General features: G+C 55.8%; 1 protein-coding gene across 3 annotated transcripts in view; it reads left to right on the forward strand.

Moving 5' to 3' along the window:
- The window catches only part of DCAF12 (DDB1 and CUL4 associated factor 12), an 89961-nt gene that overhangs the window by 10167 nt on the left and 58688 nt on the right, over positions 1–21106 (forward strand). Inside the window, exons 1-2 of one of the 3 annotated variants that reach the window (XM_029060568.2) lie at positions 2422–2575; positions 7220–7474. In XM_029060568.2, the coding sequence (XP_028916401.1) occupies positions 2486–2575; positions 7220–7474 (345 nt within the window). In that variant the 5' untranslated portion in view covers positions 2422–2485. Of the gene's footprint in view, positions 1–2421; positions 2576–7010; positions 7065–7219; positions 7475–21106 lie in introns of those variants that run through there. The other 2 variants (XM_029060569.1, XM_029060570.2) reach the window with 2 other exon arrangements.

The raw sequence follows: 21106 nt of genomic DNA on the forward strand, positions 1-21106 counted from the left end.
CGCTGGGGTGGATATAAGCAAATTGGGTTGGGCACAGTCTCCGTCCCCATTTTACAGAGGAGGGAACTGAGGCCCAGAGAAATGAAGTGACTTGCTCAAGATCACACAGCGGACAAGTGGTGGAGCCGGGGTAAATAATGATGGTATTTGTTAAGCACTTAGTATGTTCATTCATTCATTCCATCGCGTTTATTGAGCGCTTACTGTGTGCACAGCACTGTACTAAGCGCTTGGAATGGACAATTCGGCAACCGAGACAAACCCTGCCGAACAACGGGCTCACAGTCTAAAAGGGGGAGATAGACAGCAAAACCAAACAAGTAGTCAGGCATCATGTGCCCAGCACTGTTCTAAGTGCTGGGGTAGATACGAAGTCATCAGGTTATCCCACGTGGGGCTGCCAGTCTTCATCCCCATCTAACAGATGAGGTCACTGAGGCCCAGAGAAGTGAAGTGACTTGCCCAAAGTCACCTAGCTGACCGGGGTGGAGGCGGGATTAGAACCCACACCCTCTGACTCTCAAGCCTGGGCTCTTTCCACTGAGCCACACTGCTTCTCCTATGAATGAATGAGTGAATGAATGAAGTGACTTGCCCAAAGTCACTCAAATGACAAGTGGTGGATGCGGGATTAGAACCCACGACCCCTGACTCCCAAGCCTGGGCTCTTTCCACTGAGCCACACTGCTTCTCCTATGAATGAATGAATGAGTGAGTGAGTGAATGAATGAAGTGACTTGCCCAAAGTCACTCAAATGACAAGTGGTGGATTGGGGATTAGAACCCATGACCCCTGACTCCCAAACTCTGGTTCTTGCTACTGAGCCACGCTGCTTCTCCTATGAATGAACGAGTGAATGAATGAAGTGACTTGCCCAAAGTCACCCAGGTGACAAGGGGTGGAGCAGAATTAGAACCCACGACCCCTGACTCCCAAGCCTGGGCTCTTTCCACTGAGCCACACTGCTTCTCCTATGAATGAATGAGTGAATGAATGAATGAATGAATTAACGAATGAAGTGACTTGCCCAAAATCACTCAAATGACAAGTGGCGGAAACGGGATTAAAACCCACGACCCCTGACTCCCAAGCCTGGGCTCTTTCCACTGAACCACGCTGCCTCTCCTATGAATGAATGAATGAATGAATGACATGACATGACTTGCCCAAAGTGACTCAAATGACAAGGGGCAGAGGTGGGATTAGAACCCACGATCCCTGACTCCCAAACCCTGGTTCTTGCCACTGAGCCATGCTGCTTCTCCTGTGAATGAATGAGTGAGTGAATGAATGAATGAAGTGACTTGCCCAAAGTCAACCAGCTGACAAGGGGCAGAGTGGGATTAGAACCCATGACCCCTGACTCCCAAGCCCGGGCCTTTGCCACTGAGCCACTCTGCTTCTCGTACGAATGAGTGAATGAATGAATGAGTGAGGGAATGAATGAGTGAGGGAATGAATGGGTGAGTGTGTGAATGAATGAATGACTAAAGTGACTTGCCCAAAGTCACCCAGCTGACAAGGGGCGGAGTGGAATTAGAACTCACGACCGCTGACTCCCAACCCTGGGCCTTTGCCATTGAGCCACGCCACTTCTCGTATGAAGAATGAATGAATGAGTGAATGAATGAGTGAGTGAGTGAATGAATGAATGAATGAAGTGACTTGCCCATAGTCACCCAGCTGACAAGGGGCGGAGCGGGATTAGAACCCACGACCCCTGACTCCCCAGGCCGGGGCTCTTGCCACTGAGCCATGCTGCTTCTTGTATGAATGAATGAGTGAGTGAGTGAATGAGTGAGTGAGTGGACGAATGAGTGAGTGAGCGCGTGAGTGAGTGAGTGAGCGAGCGAATGAATGGGTGAGCGAGTGAACGAATGAGTGAGTGAGTGAGCGAATGAATGAATGAATGAGCGAGTGAACGAATGAGTGAGTGAATGAGTGAGTGCGTGAATGAGTGAGTGCGGGAGGGAGGGAGGGAGGGAGGGAGGGGGGAGTGAGTGAGTGAGTGACTGTGCGGGGGCGGGGCGGGTAAAGGAGAGAGGCCCAATGAGCGGGTCCCGCTGCCCCCCGCTGCCCCCCCCCCCCCCCCGCACGTACAGACGAGGGGCGGGGCCCAGCGCGGCCGTGGCCCCGCCCCCTCCGCCCTCCCCCCCTCCGCCCTCCCTCCCTCGCCCCTCCCCCCGGCGCGTTGCGGCGGGCCCCGCCCCGGCCGGGCCCGTGTCCATGGCGACGCGCCGTAAAGCGCGTCGGGCGGTGTTTTGGCGGTCGGCGGTGGCGGCGGTGGCGGCGGGCCGGGCCGGGCTCCGGGGCCCCGCCGGCGTGTCGGGGGCTCGGAGGGCGCCGGGGGCTCGGAGCGCGCCGGGGGCTCGGAGGCCGCCGGGGGCTCGGAGGGGGTCGGGGGCTCGGAGGGGGTCGGGCCGCCGCCGTTGATGCCCCGCCGCCCCATGTGTCCGCGGGGCCGCCGCGCCGGCTCCTCCCACCATGGCCCGCAAGACCGTCAGCAGGAAGCGGAAAGCGCCCGCCGCGCCGGGGCCCGGGCCCGGAGCCGGGGCCGCCAGCGCAGCCCACCAGGTAACCGGGGCCTCGACACCCACCCCCGCCCCTCCCGGGGACCCAGCAGCAGCAGCAGCAGCCGCAGCCTCGGGGCGCTGATGTACAGCCCCTCCCCCCCATACGCGCCCTTCTGGGCTGCCGGCCCGGCGGGGGGACGAGCGCTCAGCACAGTGCTCTGCACCCGGGGAGCGCTCGGTCAATACGGTTGAACGAATGGGTGGATGATCCGTCTCTCTCTCGGTGGCTGAGTGAGCACTCGGTACCCTGGAATGAACGAATGGATGAATGATCGTCTCTTTCTGTTGCCGAATTGTACCTGCCCGGCGCTCAGCCCAGCGTTCTGCACCCAGGGAGCGGCTCAGTCGATACGGTTGAACGAATGGACGAATGATCGTCTCTCTCTCGGTGGCTCAGTTGTGCTTGCCCAGCGCTCAGCACACAGGGAGCGCTCAGTCAGTACCATGGAATGAACGAATGAATGAATGAATGATCGCCTCTCTGTTGCTGAATTGCACTTGCCAAGCGCTCAGCCCAGTGCTCTGCACACAGGGAGCGCTCAGTCAGTACCATGGAATGAACAAATGAATGATCGTCTCTCTGTGTCTCAATTATACTTGCCAAGCGCTCGGCCCAGTGTTCTGCACACAGGGAGCGCTCAGTCAGTACCATCGAATGAATGAGTGATCGTCTCTCTTGCCGAATTGTACTTGCCAAGCGCTCAGCCCAGTGCTGTACACACAGGGAGCGCTCAGTCAGTACCATGGAATGAACGAATGAATGAATGATCGTCTCTCTGGGTCCGAATTATACTTGCCAAGCGCTCAGCCCAGTGTTCTGCACACAGGGAGCGCTCAGTCAGTACCATGGAATGAACGAATGAATGAATGATCGTCTCTCTGGGTCCGAATTATACTTGCCAAGCGCTCAGCCCAGTGTTCTGCACACAGGGAGCGCTCAGTCAGTACCATGGAATGAACGAATGAATGAATGATCGTCTCTCTGGGTCCGAATTGTACTTGCCAAGCGCTCAGCCCAGTGTTCTGCACACAGGGAGCGCTCAGTCAGTACCATGGAATGAACGAATGAATGAATGATCGTCTCGCTGTGTCCGAATTGTACTTGCCAAGCGCTCAGCCCAGTGTTCTGCACACAGGGAGCGCTCAGTCAGCACCATGGAACGAGCGATCGGCTCTCTCTGGCACCGACTGGTTACTTGCCAAGCGCTCAGCACAGTGCTCTGCACACAGGGAGCGCTCAGTCGATACAGTTGAACAAATGGATGAATGATCGTCTCTCTCTCTGTGGCTGAATTGTACTTGCCAAGCGCTCAGCACAGTGTTCCCCACACAGTAAGCGTTCAGTCAATACCATGGAATGAGCGAACGAGTGAATGATTGTCTCAGTTGCTGAATTGTTCTTGCCAAGCGCTCAGCCCAATGCTCTGCACACAGTAAGCGCTCAATCAATTCGGTTGAACGAATGAATGGCTGATCGTCTCTTTTGCTGAAGGGTACTTTCCAAGCGCTTAGCCCAATGCTCTGCACACAGTAAGCGCCAATTAATACGATAGAATGAATGTCTCCGTCACTGACTTGTATTTTCCAAGCGTTTAGCTCAGTGTTCTGCACACGGTAAGCGCTCAATCAATACGGTTGAATGATCGCCTCTCTGTGTGGCCCAGTTGTATTTTCCAAACGCTTAGCCCAGTGCTCTGCACACAGTGAGCGCTCAAGCAATACGATGGAATGAATGATCGTCTCTCTGGCGCCGACTTGTACTTTCCAAGCGCTTAGCTCAGTGTTCTGCACACGTAAAGCGCTCAGTCACTACGGTTGAATGAACGACTGTCTCTCCGGCGCCGACTTGTACTTTCCCAGCGCTTAGCTCAGTGCTCCGCACACAGTAAGCGTTCAGGCAATACGGTTGAACGGATGAACGACTGTCTCTCTGTCGCCGACTTGTACTTTGTGAGCGCTCAGCCCAGTGGTCCGCACACAGTAAGCGCCCAATCAATACGATGGAACGAATGAGTGAGTGAATGAATGAATGAATCCACTGGGACGTATTGGTCGCTCACCGCGCGCAGAGCCGAGGGAGCCGTCCTCTTCGCAACACTGTACTAAGCGCTCCGGAGGACGCGCCCAATAAGTGCGGTGGATTGAAGGAAGCGCGACGGTGCGCGAATCGCGGGGGGGGGGATGCAAGGGCACCCGATGGTCTCATTCGTTCATTCGGTTGGTATTTATTGAGCGCTCACTATGTACAGAGCACTGTACTAAGCGTTGGGAAAGTCCAGTTGGGCGACAGGTGGAGACAATCCCTGCCCAACGGCGGGCTGGTGGGCAGGCGTTCATTCCGTCCTATTTATTGAGTGCCCCCGATCCCCCTTCTCCCCTCCTTCACAGAGGAGGGGCCCGAGGCCCAGAGAAGTGAAGCGACCGGCCCCGGGGCACCCAGCTCCTCCGGGAGGGTGGGATAATAATAATAATGGTATTTGTTAAGCGCTTACTGTGTGCAGAGCACTGTTCTAAGCGCTGGGGTAGATACAGGGTCATCGGGCTGTCCCACGTGAGGCTCACAGATAATCCCCATTTTCCAGATGAGGTCACAGAGGCCCAGAGAAGTGAAGTGACCTAATAATAGTAATAATAATGTTGGTATTTGTTAAGCGCTTACTGTGTGCGGAGCACTGTTCCAAGCGCGGGGGGAGATACAGGGTCATCAGGCTGTCCCAGTCTTCATCCCCATTTTCCAGATGAGGCCCCTGAGGCCCAGAGAAGCCAAGTGACTTGGCCACAGTCGCCCAGCTGACAAGTGGCAGAGCGGGGATTCGAATGGGCCCTTCCCAGCGCTCAGCGCAGTGCTCTGCACCGGTCGGCGCTCAGGCCCTACGACCGGATGAACGAGAAGCCACCCCCTCTGCCTCGGAGCCGGGGCCGCTTTCGGCCTCTGCTCGGAGCCGGGCCGTAGGCCGGACACTGTGCTGAGCGCCCGGGGGGCGGCCCGGGCCCCTTCTGCCCCTCCCCCCCGCCCCCCCCTTGGGTGTGACCTTTCGAACCCGCAACCGCCCGGGGCGCGGGCCGGGGGGAGGGGCCGCCCCCAGCCGAGCGGGGCAAGCGGGGTGTCCGGCCGCCCCTCGCCTCTCTCCGGCCCCCCCGGGCCCGTCCGCCCCCCGCCCCGCCCCCGCGCCCCCCCATGCCCCGCCGCCGCGGCCGGCGCCCGGGGAGGAGGGGGCTGGACGGCGCCCAGGCTCAGGTCCGGGGGGACCCCCCACCCCCGGCCTCCCCAGCGGGCTGCGGGCGGGGCCCGGCCGCGGAGGGGAGGAGGGGACTCCCGGGGCCCTTCCCAGTCACTCGGTGACCCCGGGCTGGACGGCCGACCCCTCTTTCCTCCGGACAACCGACCCCTCCCTCCTGGACGGCCGACCTCTCTCTCCCCTGGGCAGTCAAGCCCCTCCCCCCTCGACAATCACACCCCTCCCCCCCGGACAGCCACCACTTCTCTCCTGGACAGTCAACCCCTCCCTCCTAGACAGTTAACCCCCCCCCCCCGGACAGCCAAACCCCTCCCCCCTCGACAGTCAAACCCTTCCCCCCTGGACGGCCAACCCCTCTCCCCTGGACAGCTACCACTTCTCTCCTGGACCTCCAACCCCTCCCTCCTAGACAGTTAAAACCCTCTCCCCTGGACGGCCAACGCCCCCCCCTCCCCTGGATGGCCGCCCCCTCCCCGCTGGACAGCCAAACCCCTCCCTCTTAGATGGTCAAACCCCTCCCCCCGGACGGCCGCCCCCTCCCCTGGACAGCCAAACCCCTCCCCACAGACAGCCAAACCCCTCCCCACAGACAGCCAACCCCTCCTTCCCTGGACAACCACCACTTCTCCCCTGGACGGCCACCCCCCTCTCCCCTGGACGGCCACCCCCCCCTCCCCTGGACGGCCACCCCCCCCTCCCCTGGACGGCCACCCCCCCCTCCCCTGGACGGCCACCCCCCCCTCCCCTGGACGGCCACCCCCCCTCCCCTGGACGGCCACCCCCCTCTCCCCTGGACGGCCACCCCCCCCTCCCCTGGACGGCCACCCCCCCCCCGGACGGCCACCCCCCCCCCCGGACGGCCACCCCCCCCCGGACGGCCACCCCCCCCGGACGGCCACCCCCCCTCCCCTGGACGGCCACCCCCCCTCCCCTGGACGGCCGCCCCCCTCCCCTGGACGGCCGCCCCCCCTCCCCTGGACGGCCGCCCCCTCTCCCCTGGACGGCCACCCCCCCCCCGGTCGGCCACCCCCCCCTCCCCTGGACGGCCACCCCCCCCTCCCCTGAATGGCCGCCCCCTCTCCCCTGGACGGCCGCCCCCCTCCCCTGGACGGCCACCACTTCTCTCCTGGAGGCCGACCCCTCCCTCCTGGGGTCCCGGGGTGGAAGAGGAAAAAAAGAAAACCACCAAGCGAACCCAATGCAGCCTCCTTTATGTTGGATCTCGGGCCTGATTACAGGTCGGGCAAGCGGGTAGGGTTGCCGGCTCCTGCGGGATCCCCTGTCGGAAAGGGGTGCCGAGGCCCCGGTGACGTTGGGTTGTACTCTCCCGAGCCCCCTAGTCCGGTGCTCTGCCCACAGGAAGCGCTCAGTAAATACCACTGAACGAATGGCGTCCCTTTCCGCAGTTTGGCCGGGACCACTCGCTTCACAAAAGGAAAAGGCTTCCGCCGGTGAAGAGATCCCTGGTGTATTACCTGAAAGGCCGAGAAGTCCGGATGCAGAGCGAATCCAGTTACCACGGGGTGCTGCTCGGATTTGCGGCTCAGCAGCTTCCCAGCCTTCTGAAAGAGAGAGAGTTTCACCTGGGGACTCTTAACAAAGTATTCGCTTCTCAGTGGCTAAACCATCGGCAGGTGGTCTGCGGGACAAAGTGCAACACGGTAAGCCGGAGGCTTTCTCTCCTGGGGGGGTTCGAACGCCACAGACCTCTTCCCACCCCCGCGACCCTGGGGGGGCTCCTTTAACAAACCTGGTCGAAGAAGGAAATTGCTGGATCCACGTTGGGGCTCAAAAAGAGCCCCAGTTGCCGGTCCTCTTGGTTTAAGGCGTGTGAGGTGCCCGGCTGTGCCCCCTCGTTCAATTATTCGTATTTATTGAGACCGTACTGGGTGCGGAGCTCTGTACTAAGCGCTCGGGAGAGTACAGAACAACAGTAAACAGACACGTTCCCTGCCCACAGCGAGCTTCCGGTCGAGAGGGATGAGGCCTCCACGCTGTGGTGACTTGTCTTCCGTTGTTCCGGCTCGTGTGATGGCTCTGGGTTTTCCATTTTTCTCTGGAAGGGGAGAAGGTCTGAAGACACTCTGCTTCCGTCTCTCCTCTCCGTTGGTTCGTCCGGTCGTATTTATTCAGTGCTTACTGTGTGCTCGACTGCAGGCTCACCGAGGGCCGGGAATGTCTCTGCCGGCTCGGTTGTGTTGTCAGCTCCCCGGCGCTTAGTACAGTGCTCAACACAGTAAGCTCTCAAATACCGTTGGTTGGTATCTTCCTCCAGGAAGCCCTCCCCGACTCACCTGTCCTCCTCTGGGTCACTCAGGCGCTTGGGTCCGAATCCCCTCAGCGCTTGGCTACTCGGCCCACCAGCTCTCGTGTACCCAGGCTCACAGCCTGCTACTTCCCCCGTCTCCGAGTTATTTTCCGGGGAAGCGGTGTGGCCTAGTGAGTAGAGCGGCGGCGGCCCGCGAGGGAGAGGACGTGGATTCTCTGTGGGTTCTCTTGCTGTGCGACCTCAGGCAAGTCACCTCACTTCTCGGGGCCGCAGTTACCTCCTCTGTAAAGCGGAGATGAAATCCTACTTCCTCTTAAGCTGTGAGCCCCCGTGGGATAGGGACTGTGTCCCACCCGATTATCTTGAATCTGCCTTATTCATTTCATCGTATTTGTTGAGCGCTTACTGTGTGCAGAGCACGGCACCTCTCTCAGATGCTTAAGCACTTAAGGTCCATTATTATTTATTATGATGTCTCTCTCCGCCTCAAAACTGTAAGCTCCTAAAGGGTAGGGATTGTGTTTACCGACTCTAGTGTACTCTCCCAAGCACTTAGTACAGTGGTGTGTACACAGTAAGCGCTCTGATGTCATTAACTGATGGAACTTTCTAGACCTCTCTGGAGCTGGTGCATTCTTTCCAGAACAGGCTAGTGAACACCCTGGGGTTCGGCAGGTGTTTTGACCCGAAAGGCAGATCTTTAAAGAAAATGTTTGAAGGCTCACGTCAGGGGTGCGACATGAAAGGTATTTTAGCAAAGAGAGGTCAGCAAGACCCGAGGGTGGTAATCCAATATGAACCATTACCATTAGTCCATCGCTGATAGAGTTGCGCGCCCCACTGCCCGCGGAGCACTGTGCTAAGCATTTGGGCGACTTACAGTATCCTTCAGTGGTATTTATTCAGGGTTTACCGCGGGCAGGTCACCGTACGAAGCGCTTGAGAGTACAGCATCATTCAGCGGTCTTCACGGAGCACTTACAGTATGCGGGTCGCTGTACCGAGGGCTTGGGAGAGTACGGTATCAATCTGGTATCCAGCCGCTTCCGATGCGCAGAGCACTGCGGTAACCACTTAGGAAAGTACATGCAAGACAACAGGATTAGAACTGTCCCCCGCCCATAACGAGTTTACTTACGGGAAGCGGAAGGGCAGTTTGAACTTGAAAGAGGAGCCCGGCAGGATCCAGTCCATCGCTGCCTAGCCGAGGAGGGTTCTGGAAGAAGGCAGCTGTGCACAGAGATTAGGAGGGAAGCCATTGACCTAACTAGGGGCAGGCAGTTGAGGGTTCAGAGCGCTTGAAGAAGATGCCGCTGCAAGAGAGTGAGGAGCGCGGGAGAGTCAGACCAGCGAGCCGCCCAAAAAGTTTTCAGAACGAGACCGCAGAGCGAGAGGATGGGAGCGGAGAGCAAGAGGCAGGGTGGGAGAGCCCCGCGGGAACCTGGCTGGCCTTTGGAGACTAAGCCTCAAGAGCCAGGTGGCCCGAAACCCAGCTGTGGGCCTTGGACGGTCCGCTCTTGATTCTCCCGGAGGGCTAAGTAATGATAATAATAACCGGGGTATTTGTGAAGCGCTCACTAGGTGCCAGGCACTGTCCTAAGCGCCGGGGTAGATACAAGGTAAGGGTGGGACACGGTCCCTGCCCCGCCTGGGGCTCACAATCTTAATCCCTACTTTACAGACGAGGGAAGGTGAGTCACAGGGAAGTGAAGTGACTCGCCCAAGTCCACGCAGCGGACGAGTGACCCTCCGACTCCCAGGCCCGGGCTCCATCCCCTTCACCATGCTGCAGGGGAAGCAGGGGAAGGGGAAAAAGGGGGTTAAATGCACATTTCCGTCTCCTTCGCTTTGGTTCCCGCTCCCTCTAGACCGTAAGCCCGCCGTGGGCAAGGAACTTCGCTACTCTTTCTGTTGTGTTGTCCTCTCCCAAGCGCTTAGTTCAGGGCTCGGCACACAGGAAGCGCTCAATAAATACCGTAAAGACTCAGTGGGAGGCAGCCAAAAGGTGTATGCCGGTAGGTACCGTCTGCTGCAGCTGAACTATGGGTAGTCACAGAGCCTAGCCGAGGTTATCGAGGTCGTGTATTTACTGGGTGCTTACCCTGTGCGGAGCACTCCCCTCAAGGCTCGGGAAAGTACAGTACGAGTTGGTTGATGTATTCTCTGCCCACGGTGGGCTTACGGCGTAGAGGGGGATGCAGACATTAATGTAAATATGCATAACGGATATGTAATAATGTTGGTATTTGTTAAGCGCTTACTATATGCAGAGCACTGCTCTAAGCGCTGGGGTAGATACAGGGTAATCAGGTTGTCCCACGTGAGGCTCACAGTTAATCCCCATTTTACAGATGAGGTATCTGAGGCCCAGAGAAGTTAAGTGACTTGCCCACAGTCACACAGCTGCCAAGTGGCAGGGCCGGGAGTGGAACCCATGACCTCTGACTCCGAAGCCCAGGCTCTTTCCACTGAGCCACGCTACATAAGTGCTGTGCGGCTGAGGGCAGCGTGAATAAAGGGTACAGATCCAAGTGCAGGGATTGACTCGAGGGAATGGGAGAAGAGGAAATGAGGGGTTGGTAGGGGAAGGCCTCCTGGAGGAGACGTCCTTTTAATAAGACTTTGAAGGTGGGGAGAGTGATCGTCGATCGGATGTGAGGAGGGAGGGCGTTCCAGGCCAGAGGCGGGACGTGGGCGAGAGGGGGGCGGCGAGGTAGACGAGATCTGAGGTACGGTGAGAAGGTTGGCATTAGGGGAGCGAAGTGAGCGGGCTGGGTTGGAGTAGGAGAGTAGCGAGGTGAAGCGGGAGGGGGCAAGGCCATCGACTGCCTTAAAGCCGACGATGAAGAGTTCCCGTCCGATGCAGAGATGGGTGGGCAACCACTGGAGGCTCTTGAGTGAGGAAGCGCGGCCTGATCGTTTTCGCAGCCAAACGACCCGGGCAGCAGAGCGAAGTTTGGACTGGAGGGGGGAGAGACAGAAGGCGGAGAGGTCGGCAAGGAGGCCGATAAGAATCATCAAGGCGGGATAGCAGTGCTTGGATTAACACCCTAGCAGTTTGGATGGAGAGGAAAGGGCGGATTTTAGCGGCGCTGTGAAGGTTGAACCGACCGGATTTGGCGACGGATTGGATCTGTGGGTTGAACGGGAGAGAGATCAAGGATGCCGCCGAGGTTATGGGCTTGTGAGACGGGGTGGACGGTGGTGACGTCTACAGCGATGGGGCAGAGAGTCCTTCTGGACCAAGGTGAGGCTGAGACAAACCCTTCCGTGAGCCATTCTTCTCTGATGATTGGCTAGGCGGCCAGGATGCCGCTTCCTTCAAAGAAGTCTCTTCGTTTGTCCCCCAGAGGGAGGTGGCAGTAAGAATAATAATAACGATGGTATTCGTTTAGCGCTTACGACGTGCCAAGCGCTGTTCTAAGCGCTGGGGTCGTCCCAGGTGGGGCTCACAGTCTTAATCCCCATTTTCCGGGTGAGGGAACTGAGGCACAGAGAAGTGAAGTGGCTTGCCCAAGGTCACCCGGCAGGCAAGTGGCAGGGGCGGGATTAGAACCCACGTCCTCCGACTCCCAAGTCCGGGCTCTTCCCACCAAGCCGCACTGCTTCTCAGCTGTGGTAGCCACAGCGCCTTTCAGTGCTCCTCCTCTTCATCTCGGGGCTCTCCGGGTAGCTAACGGGGAAGCAAGTGGCTTGAGAGATAAATCACTTGGCAAAATACGACAGCCCTTACTTACCTTGGATGAATTTTAAACCCAATCCCCCGAGTCTCATCCAGTCCCTGGGGAGCGTATTGCCTTCTCCCACCCCTCGCCCTCAGATGCTGTTTCTCCAAAGAAGTAATACTATTAAGCTCTTCGTTTCCCCCCGGTAGTAATAGCATTAAGTGCTTATTGAATATAGATTATTTATTAAGCGCTGGGCGGGAATATTCAGGTGGGAAGGAGGCATGGATCCTGCTCCTGGGGGTGGGGAGAGCTTGCCATCCAAGTGTTAGTGGATGCGCTCAAGTAGGGAAGGTGAGAATTACCCGTGACTTTCTTTTGGTCCCCCTGCTAGTCTGGTAAACTGTACTCACCCAACCCCATGGCACTTATGTACATAAATTTAAGTGATATATTGTAAATGATCTCTTCATAGTCCTGTGCTTTGCACACAGTAAGCGCTCAGTAAATGCGTTTGAATGAATGTCCGTCACCTCCTCTCGACTCTAAGCTCGCCGTGGGCGTAGAAGGTGTCTGCCGATTCCGTTGTCCGGGACCCTCCCAAGGGCATAGCCCAGCGCTCCGTACATAGTCAGCGCTCAGTAAATACGATCGGTTGAGCAGCGGCATATTGAGAGCCCACGAGGAGTTTCCACCCCAACGGAAGGCATACACAAGAATATTTTCAACTAGAGGGGTCAAAAACAAAGCGGCCAATTTTTACACAACCGCCACCTATACAAGCTCGCACCTGCTAGATGGGCCGAAGGAAGGATGTGGCTCAGGAAAGTCGGCTGAGGAGGAACGAAGGCACCAAGCTGGGGAAGAGCAGATAATAAATAATAATTACCGGTAAATAAGCGCTTAATACGTGCGAAGCACTCTACTAAGCGCTGGGTTGGAGACAAGCAAATCGGGTTGGGCACAGTCCCATGGGGCTCACAGTCTCCATCCCCAGTTTACAGATGAGGGAACTGAGGCGCAGAGAAGTGAAGTGACTTGCCTGAGGTCTCCCAGCAGACGAGAGGCAGAGCGGGGTTTAGAACCCGGGTCCTCCTGCCTCCCAGGTCCGGGGTCTGTGTACTAGGCCCGGCTGCTTCTCTGATAGATAGCGGAGAGGTAAAGTGGGGGCGGAGGGTGGCTAGCCCCAAAGTCATTGTGGTGGTGGGGGGATTACATCGAGCTGTGTGGCCAAGTTGCGGGACCAGGAAGAGCGGTGGGCAGAGGCGGGGCGCGGGAGAGCTCTCCGGGCCAGGCAAGACCGTGGGGAGGGAGTTCCGGGAGCCCAGCTCCCCCCGAGGACCCCGGTCTCCTCCTCCCCGCTCCTCAAGAGCCTCTGGTGGTGGCCCGCCCACCCCTTACCATCGACCATAAAGCACAGCCCGGAAGTCCGGATCCCACCCGGGCTCTACATCCGGCTCATCAGTTCACGTGGATCAGTGGAAAGAGCCCGGGCTTGGGAGTCAGAGGTCAGGGGTTCTAATCCCAGCTCCACCGCTTGCCAGCTGTGTGACTTGGGGCAAGTCACTTCACTTCTCCGTGCCTCAGTTACCTCATCTGTAAAATGGGGATGAAAGCTGTGAGCCCCACGTGGGACAACCTGATCACTTTGTATCCCCCCAGCTCTTAGAACAGTGCTTCGCACATAGTAAGCGCTTAACAAATACCACCATTATTATTATTTATTGAGCGCTTACTGGGCGCAGAGCACTGTCCTAAACTTGGGAGAATAAAGTATTTTGAACAATTTCAGCAAGGTCACTTCACTGTTCGGTTAGGTAATAAATGGTGGCACAGGATCACAATAATAATGATGGCATTTGTTCAGCGCTTGTTGTGCGCAAAGCACAAACAATGAGACTCTGCAACAGAGGCATTCAGTCGTACTTATTGAGCGCTTACTGCCTGCAGGGCACTGTACTATGCACTTGGGAAAGTACAGTACTGCAATAAACAAATAAAAGTCAGTCTTTTAGTGTTGAGATTATGCTCACCTCAGCCCAGCTGTGGCAGGTGGGACGCAAAGGGCGAAATGAACAGAGGTTACCTCCCAACATCTGCTCTGTGGAGAGTCGAAACGGGGGAGCCGAAGCGAGGGGGGCCAAGGGCACGTTTAAAGCCTCAGACGGTGCCGCGTCCCGGGTGGAAGCTGGGGGCCAGCGGCCAGGGACGGACCAGCTACAGCTCGGGTCTCCTGACTCCATCCTGTGCTCCCTCCACTGGGCCCTCCTGTCTCCCGTGTGCTCGGTTAATCAATAAGTGGTATTTATTGAGCCCCTACGGTGCGCGGAACACTGCTGGAGAGTACACGGTAGCGGAGTTGGTAAACACGTTCCCCGCCCACGCGGAGCTCACAATCCAGAGGGGACGACTGTTCTGCATGGTCAGCAGAATAGTCTGCAGGGAATAAATACTACCCATTAATAGTCCCGAACAAGCCCGGAGAGTAATAAGAAGGGTTTAGGATTTAGGGTGAATCCCTGCCTGCAATAGATACAGGAAACTGTCTTTCATCATCCAAGAACAGGTTATATTTAGAGAAGTGGAAACGTTCTGAGATAACAATGAAGACGGAAGGGTCTGTGAACTCTTCTCAGAGATCAGACTGCTTTTGTTCATTCAATAGTATTTATTGAGCACTTACTGTGTGCAGAGCACTGTACTAAGCGCTTGGAATGTACAAATCGGTAACAGAGACAGTCCCTGCCCTTTGAAGGGTTTACAGTCTTAGGAAGTTCTCTTCTCTTAAGTGACGGCTATAATAGGCTGCCGCCTGTCGTCGTCTAGACCGTTAGCTTATGGTGGGCACCCCGTCTCCGAACCCCGCACCTTGGACGTCCCCCACTGATATTCAGAGCTGCTGTTTGGTTTCCTTCCCACTCTTCCTTCTCAGCGCTTCCTGACCCGCCCCCTTCCTCCTCACCCAGATAACCTTCACCCAAGCCAACCTCTACCCTTATCAGGCCGGGAACCGGTCTGTTTATTCTTATAGCTTACTCTCCCAAGTGCTTAGTGCAGAGCTTTGCATACAGTAAGAGCTCAAGAAACAAAACTGAATGGAACGCCCCCCTCCAGACTGTAAGCTCCTCCAGGGCAGGGAACACGTATAATAATAATAATGATGATGTTGATATTTGTTAAGCGCTTAGTATGGGCCGAGCGCTGGAGTAGATACAGGGTGATCAGTTTGTCGCACGTGAGGCTCACGGTCTTAATCCCCATTTTCCAGATGAGGTAACCGAGGCACCGAGAAGTCAAGTGACTTGCCCAAAGTCACACAGCCGACAGGTGGCGGAGCCGGGATCAGAACCCATGACCTCTAACTCCTAAGACCGTGCTCTTTCCACTGAGCCACGCTGCTTCTCTACCAACTTTACCAACTCTATTGTGTCTCCTGCTCTCCCCGTCGCTTTGCACCCAAGAAGCTCTCAATAAATACCACCGACTGATGAGAAGTTGCAGAGCGGGCAGCCCCCGGTTCTGGGAATCTCCTCTCCCTAACTAGTCGTGTGACTTGGGGTGGGTGACGGGCCTTAGTTTTCCCATCTGTAAAATGGTTGTAGCAGTGCCTCCCCGCTGCCCCTCACCCTGGCTGGGGAAGGTGAATAGGTGTGTCTGGAAAATGCTCCTTGGGGAAAATCTCTAGGAAAAATCCCGGGGGTGCCGGGGGCCGGAGTGTCTGAGCTGGTTCCTGAGAACCGGCATGAGAAGCTGAGTGGCCCAGGGGTTAGAGCCCGGGCCCCGGAGTCAGGGGACCTGGGGTTCTAATCCCGCCTCCGCCACTTGTCTGCCCTGTGATCTCGGTCCAGTCACTGCACTTCTCTGGGCCTCCATTACGTCGTCGTTAAACGGGGATTACTCTATTTATTTTGTTAATGAAATGTACATCGCCTTGATTCTATTTAGTTGCCATTGTTTTTACGAGATGTTCTTCCCCTTGACTCTATTTATTGCCACTGTTCTTGTCTGTCCGTCTCCCCCGATTAGACTGTAAGCCCGTCAAACGGCAGGGACCGTCTCTATCTGTTGCCGACTTGTGCATTCCAAGCGCTTAGTACAGTGCTCTGCACATAGTAAGCGCTCAATAAATACTATTGAATGAATGAATGAATGGATTGAGACTGTGAGCCCCCTCAGGGACTGTGTCCGATCCGTTTTACTTGTGCCCACCCAGCGCTTAGTGCTGCACCTGACACATAGTGAGCGCTTAACAAATAGCACAGTTGCCACAGTCACTAGGAACTAGGCCAGTGCCATTTACCCTTTGGGTTCACTAATCATCGAAGGGAAGGCCTGTGCTCTGAAACGGCCCTTGGGGTTGAGGAAATCAAACCTCCCTGCGAGGTGGCTCCTCTCTAGGGAGAGAGAGAGAGAGGGAGGCTGAATTGGGATAAATCGTTGTGTGTCTCTCACTGACTTCTGAAATGTAATTACGTTTTTGACTCGTCGTTTGTTACTGTGATTTAAACGCCTTAGAGATTTTACCAGGACCTACCTTTTGTCATGTCTGCTCGCCCGTGAATCGCCAGGGTGGATCGCAGATGCTTTACCGAGTGGCCGCCTCATCTCCGAGTTTCCTCTGAAGTCATTTTCAGTTCCTGAAAACGGAGGGCTCCGTCAGTCGACGAGAAGCAGTGTGGCCTAGTGGTTAAAACTCGAGCTTGGGAGGCAGGAGGACCTGGGTTCTAATCCCGGCTCTGCCTCTTGTCGGTCGTGGGACCTGGGGCCAGTCTCGTCACTCCTCCGGGCCTCAGTAACCTTCTCTGTAAAATGGGGGTTAAGACAGTGAGCCCCATGTGGGACAGGGTCTGTGTGCAACCTGATTACCTTGTATCTACCTCAGCGCTTAGAACGGTTCCTGGCACTTAATAAGCGCTAAACAAATCCATTTAAAAAGAAAGAATGCGTTGAGCGTTTACCATGTGCCGAGCACTGTACTGAGCGCGAGGCGGAGAGAAACACTTTAAAGCAGGGAGGTTTCCCTATTTGTCCATTGGGAAGCTACAGCAGCAGAAGTCTCTGGCGGGATGAACTTCCCGGATGTGTGAGGGCTCCATAGGGTTGTAAATCAAATCGGGCTGGTTTCATGGACAATAAATAGGGAGACCGAAACAATCTTGGATGTTCTTTCTACTCCACCCTGACCCTCCTTGACCTCACAGCTGCCCTCGACGCTGTCCACCACCCCCTTTTCCTGGAAGCGTTATCCAACCTCGGCTTCACCGACGCGGTCCTCTCCCGGTTCTCCTCCTATCTCTCCGGCCGCTCGTTCTCTGTCTCTTCCGCGGGCTCCTCCTCCGCCTCCGACCCTCTAACCTTGGGGGTCCCTCAAGGTTCATTTCTGGGTCCCCTTCTATCCTCCATCTACCCCCAACTCCCACGAAGAACTCATTCGCTCCCATGGCTTCAACTGCCACCTCGACGCGGATGATTCCCAGATCTCCATCTCCAGCCCGGATCTCTCTCCCTCTCTGCAGTCTCGCTTTCCGCCCGCTTTCGAGACGCCTCTACTTGGATGTCCTCCCATCACCCCCAGAGAAGCAGCGTGGTGTAGTGGATAGAGCCCGGGCCTGGGAGTCAGAAGGTCATGGGTTCTATTCCCGGCTCCGCTACTTGTTTGCTGTGTGACCTTGGACAAGTCACTTCACTTCTCTGGGCTTCAGTTCCCTCATCTGTCAAATGGGGATTGAGATTGTGAGCCTCATGTGGGACAGGGACTCTGTCAACCCTATCTGCTTGTATCCACTGCAGCGCTCAGTGGCTGGCAGGTCCAAAATCCTAGAACGAGTCGTCTACAATCGCTGCTTAGAATTCCTTAACTCCCATTCTCTCCTGGACCCCCTCCAATCTGGCTTCCATCCCCTCCACTCTACCGAGACTGCTCTCTCTAAGGTCACCCGTGACCTCCTTCTTGCCAGATCCAATGGCTCCTACTCCATTCTAATCCTCCTTGACCTCTCTGCTGCCTCTGACACTGTCGACCATCTCCTCCTCCTCCACACCTTATCTCACCTTGGCTTCACGGACTCCGTCCTCTCCTGGTTCTCCTCTTATCTCTCTGGCCGGTCATTCTCGGTCTCCTTCACAGGCGCCTCCTCCCCCTCCCATCCTTTAACTGTTGGAGTTCCTCACGGGTCAGTTCTCGGCCCTCTTCTGTTCTCCATTTACACTCACTCCCTCGGTGAACTCATTCGCTCCCACGGCTTCGACTACCATCTCTATGCAGATGACACGCAGATCTACATCTCCGCCCCTGTCCTCTCCCCCTCCCTTCAGGCTCGCATCTCCTCCTGCCTCCATGACGTCTCCACCTGGATGGCGGCCCGCCACCTAAAACTCAACATGAGCAAGACTGAGCTCGTCATCTTCCCTGCCAAGCCCGGTCCTCTCCCAGACTTCCCTATCACCGTGGATGGCACGTCCATCCTTCCCGTCTCTCGGGCCCACAATCTCAGTGTCATCTTTGACTCGTCTCTCTCGTTCACCCCACACATCCTATCCGTTATCGAGACCTGCCGGTCTCACCTTTACGATATCGCCAAGATCCGCCCTTTCCTCTCCACCCAGACGGCTACCTTACTGCTATGGGCTCTCGTTATATCCCGGCTAGATTACTGTGTCAGCCTTTTCTCTCATCTTCCTTCCTCCTCTCTCGCCCCGCTCCAGTCTATTCTTCACTCTGCTGCCTGGCTCATCTTCCTGCAGAAACGCTCTGGGCATGTCCCTCCCCTTCTTAAACACCTCCGGTGGTTGCCTATCAACCTCCGCTCCAAACAAAAACACCTCACTCTAGGCTTTGAGGCTCTCCATCACCTTTCCCCTTCCTAACTCTCCTCCCTTCTCTCTTTCTACCGCCCACCCCGCACGCTCCGCTTCTCCGCAGCCCACCTCCTCACCGCCGTCCCTCGGTCTCGCCTATCCCGCTGTCGACCCCTGGGCTACGTCCTCCTGCGGTCCCGGAACGCGCTCCCTCCTCATCTCCGCCAGGCTAATTCTCTCCCCCTCTTCAAAACCCTACTTAAAACTCACCTCCTCCAAGAGGCCTCCCCAGACTGAGCTCCCTTTCTCCCCCTACTCCCTCTACCGCTCCCCCTTCACCTCTCTGCAACTTAACCCTCTTTTCCCCCCATCTCCCTCTGCTCCTCCCCCTCTCCCTTCCCATCCCCTCAGCACTGTACTCGTCCACTCAACTGTATATATTTACATTACCCTATTTATTTAGTTAATGAAATGTACATCGCCTCCATTCTATTTAGTTGCCTTTGTTTTAATGAGATGTTCTTCTCCTTGACTCTATTTATTGCCATTGTTCTTGTCTGCCTGTCTCCCCTACATTGTTCTTGTCTGCCTGTCACCCCCGATTAGACTGTAAGCCCGTCAAATGGCAGGGACTGTCTCTATCTGTTGCCAACTTGTTCATTCCAAGCGCTTAGTACAGTGCTCTGCACATAGTAAGCGCTCAATAAATACTATTGAATGAATGAATGAATTATTATTACCTCAAACTTAACATATCCAAAAGAGAACTCCCTACCTTTCCACCCAAAACCCTATCTGTCCTCCCCTTGACTTTCCAGTCACTGTAGACGACACCACTACCCCTCCTGTCTTTCAAGCCATAACCTTGCCGTTGTCCTTGACTCATCTCTCTCATTCAACCCACATATTCACTCTGTCACCAAATGGGTTCAACCTTCACATCACTAAAATCCACCCTTTCCCCTTTATCCAAACTGCCTCCACCGGAAATCCAAGCACTGATTCTCTCTGCCGTGATTATTGCATCAACCTCCTTGCTGACCTCCCCGTGTCCTTGTCTCTCCCCACGCGTGTCCCCACTTCACTCTGCTGCCCAGACGATTTTTCTGTAAAAACATTCAGTCCGTGTTTCCACACTCCTCAAGAACCTCCAGTGGCTGCCCATCCACCTCCGCATCAAACAAAAGCTCCTCACCCTTGGCTTTAAAGCACTCCACCACCTTGCCCCCTCCTACCTCGCCCCCTCCTCTCCTACTCCAACCCAGTCCGCACACTTGGCTCCTCTAACGCCAGCCTTCGCACTGTACCTCGATCTCATCTATCTCAGTGCCGACTCTTCGCTCACGTCCTGCCTCTGGCCTGTAGCGCCCTCCCTCCTCATATATCCGTCAGTGACTCTTCCTCCGCTTCAAAACCTCACTGAAGGCCCCTCTCCTCCAAGAGGCCTTCCCTGACCAAGCCCCCCTTTCCTCTTCTCCCACTTCTTTCTGCGTCACCCTGACTCACTCCCTTTATTCATCCCTCCCTCCCTGCCCCAGAGCACTTATGTACATATCTGTAATTTATTTATATTAAAGTCTGTCTCTCTTTTTGGACTGAACTCGTTGTGGGCAGGGAGTTAAGTGCAGTGCTCTGCACAAAGTAAGCGCTCAATAAATGTGATTGAATGTTTAAAGCCTCGCCCAGGGCTAGATACTCTTGAAGGAGCTTGTTGAGTAGTGAATAATAAATTGGCCTGCCTCACATATCGCTGGTTAAGACTGAGGGAGAAACCATCTGTGCCGTAATGTATGTATATTCATAGTCACCCCACGCTCGGCCCCGCGGCGCTTACATGCGTGTCCATCAGTCCTACATGATAAATTGTGTCTATTAATGTCTGTCTCCTCCTCTGGACCGTCAGCTTGTTGTGGCTAGGGAACGTGTCTGCCAACTGTCGTTTTCTCTCAAGCGCTTAGTACTGCGCTCTGCAGTCGGTGTGTGCTCAGTAAATTCCACTGATTGTCTCTTCCCCTAGATTGAAAGCTTCGAGGGCAGGGATCATTCATTCATTCATTCATTAGTATTTATTGAGCGCTTACTATGTGCAGAGCACTGTACTAAGCGCTTGGGATGAACAAGTCGGCAACAGATAGAGACAGTCCCTGCCGTTTGACGGGCTTACAGTCTAATCGGGGGACGTATCAGGGATTGTGTCTTTTGTACTGTCCTCTCCCAAGCGCTCGGTACAGTGCTCTGCATTCATTCATTCAATAGTATTTATTGAGCGCTTACTATGTGCAGAGCACTTTACTAAGCGCTTACTGCACCCAGTAAGCGTTCAGAAAATAGTTTTGACTGCCTGACTGAGCCCTCCCCACCTTCTTTTAACCATCTGAGAATGGAGGAGGCGCTGGTGCTTCCTCCCCACTTATCCCTACTCTTACGTACGTATCCATTCGATCGTATTTATTGCGCGCTTACTGTGTGCAAAGCACTATACGAGGCGCTTGGAAAGTACGATTCGGCAACGAGTAGAGATTAATCCCTACCCAGCAACGGGCTCACAGTCTAGAAGGGGG

This window comes from Ornithorhynchus anatinus, chromosome 3, assembly GCF_004115215.2.
Source record: "Ornithorhynchus anatinus isolate Pmale09 chromosome 3, mOrnAna1.pri.v4, whole genome shotgun sequence".
NCBI lineage: Eukaryota > Metazoa > Chordata > Mammalia > Monotremata > Ornithorhynchidae > Ornithorhynchus > Ornithorhynchus anatinus.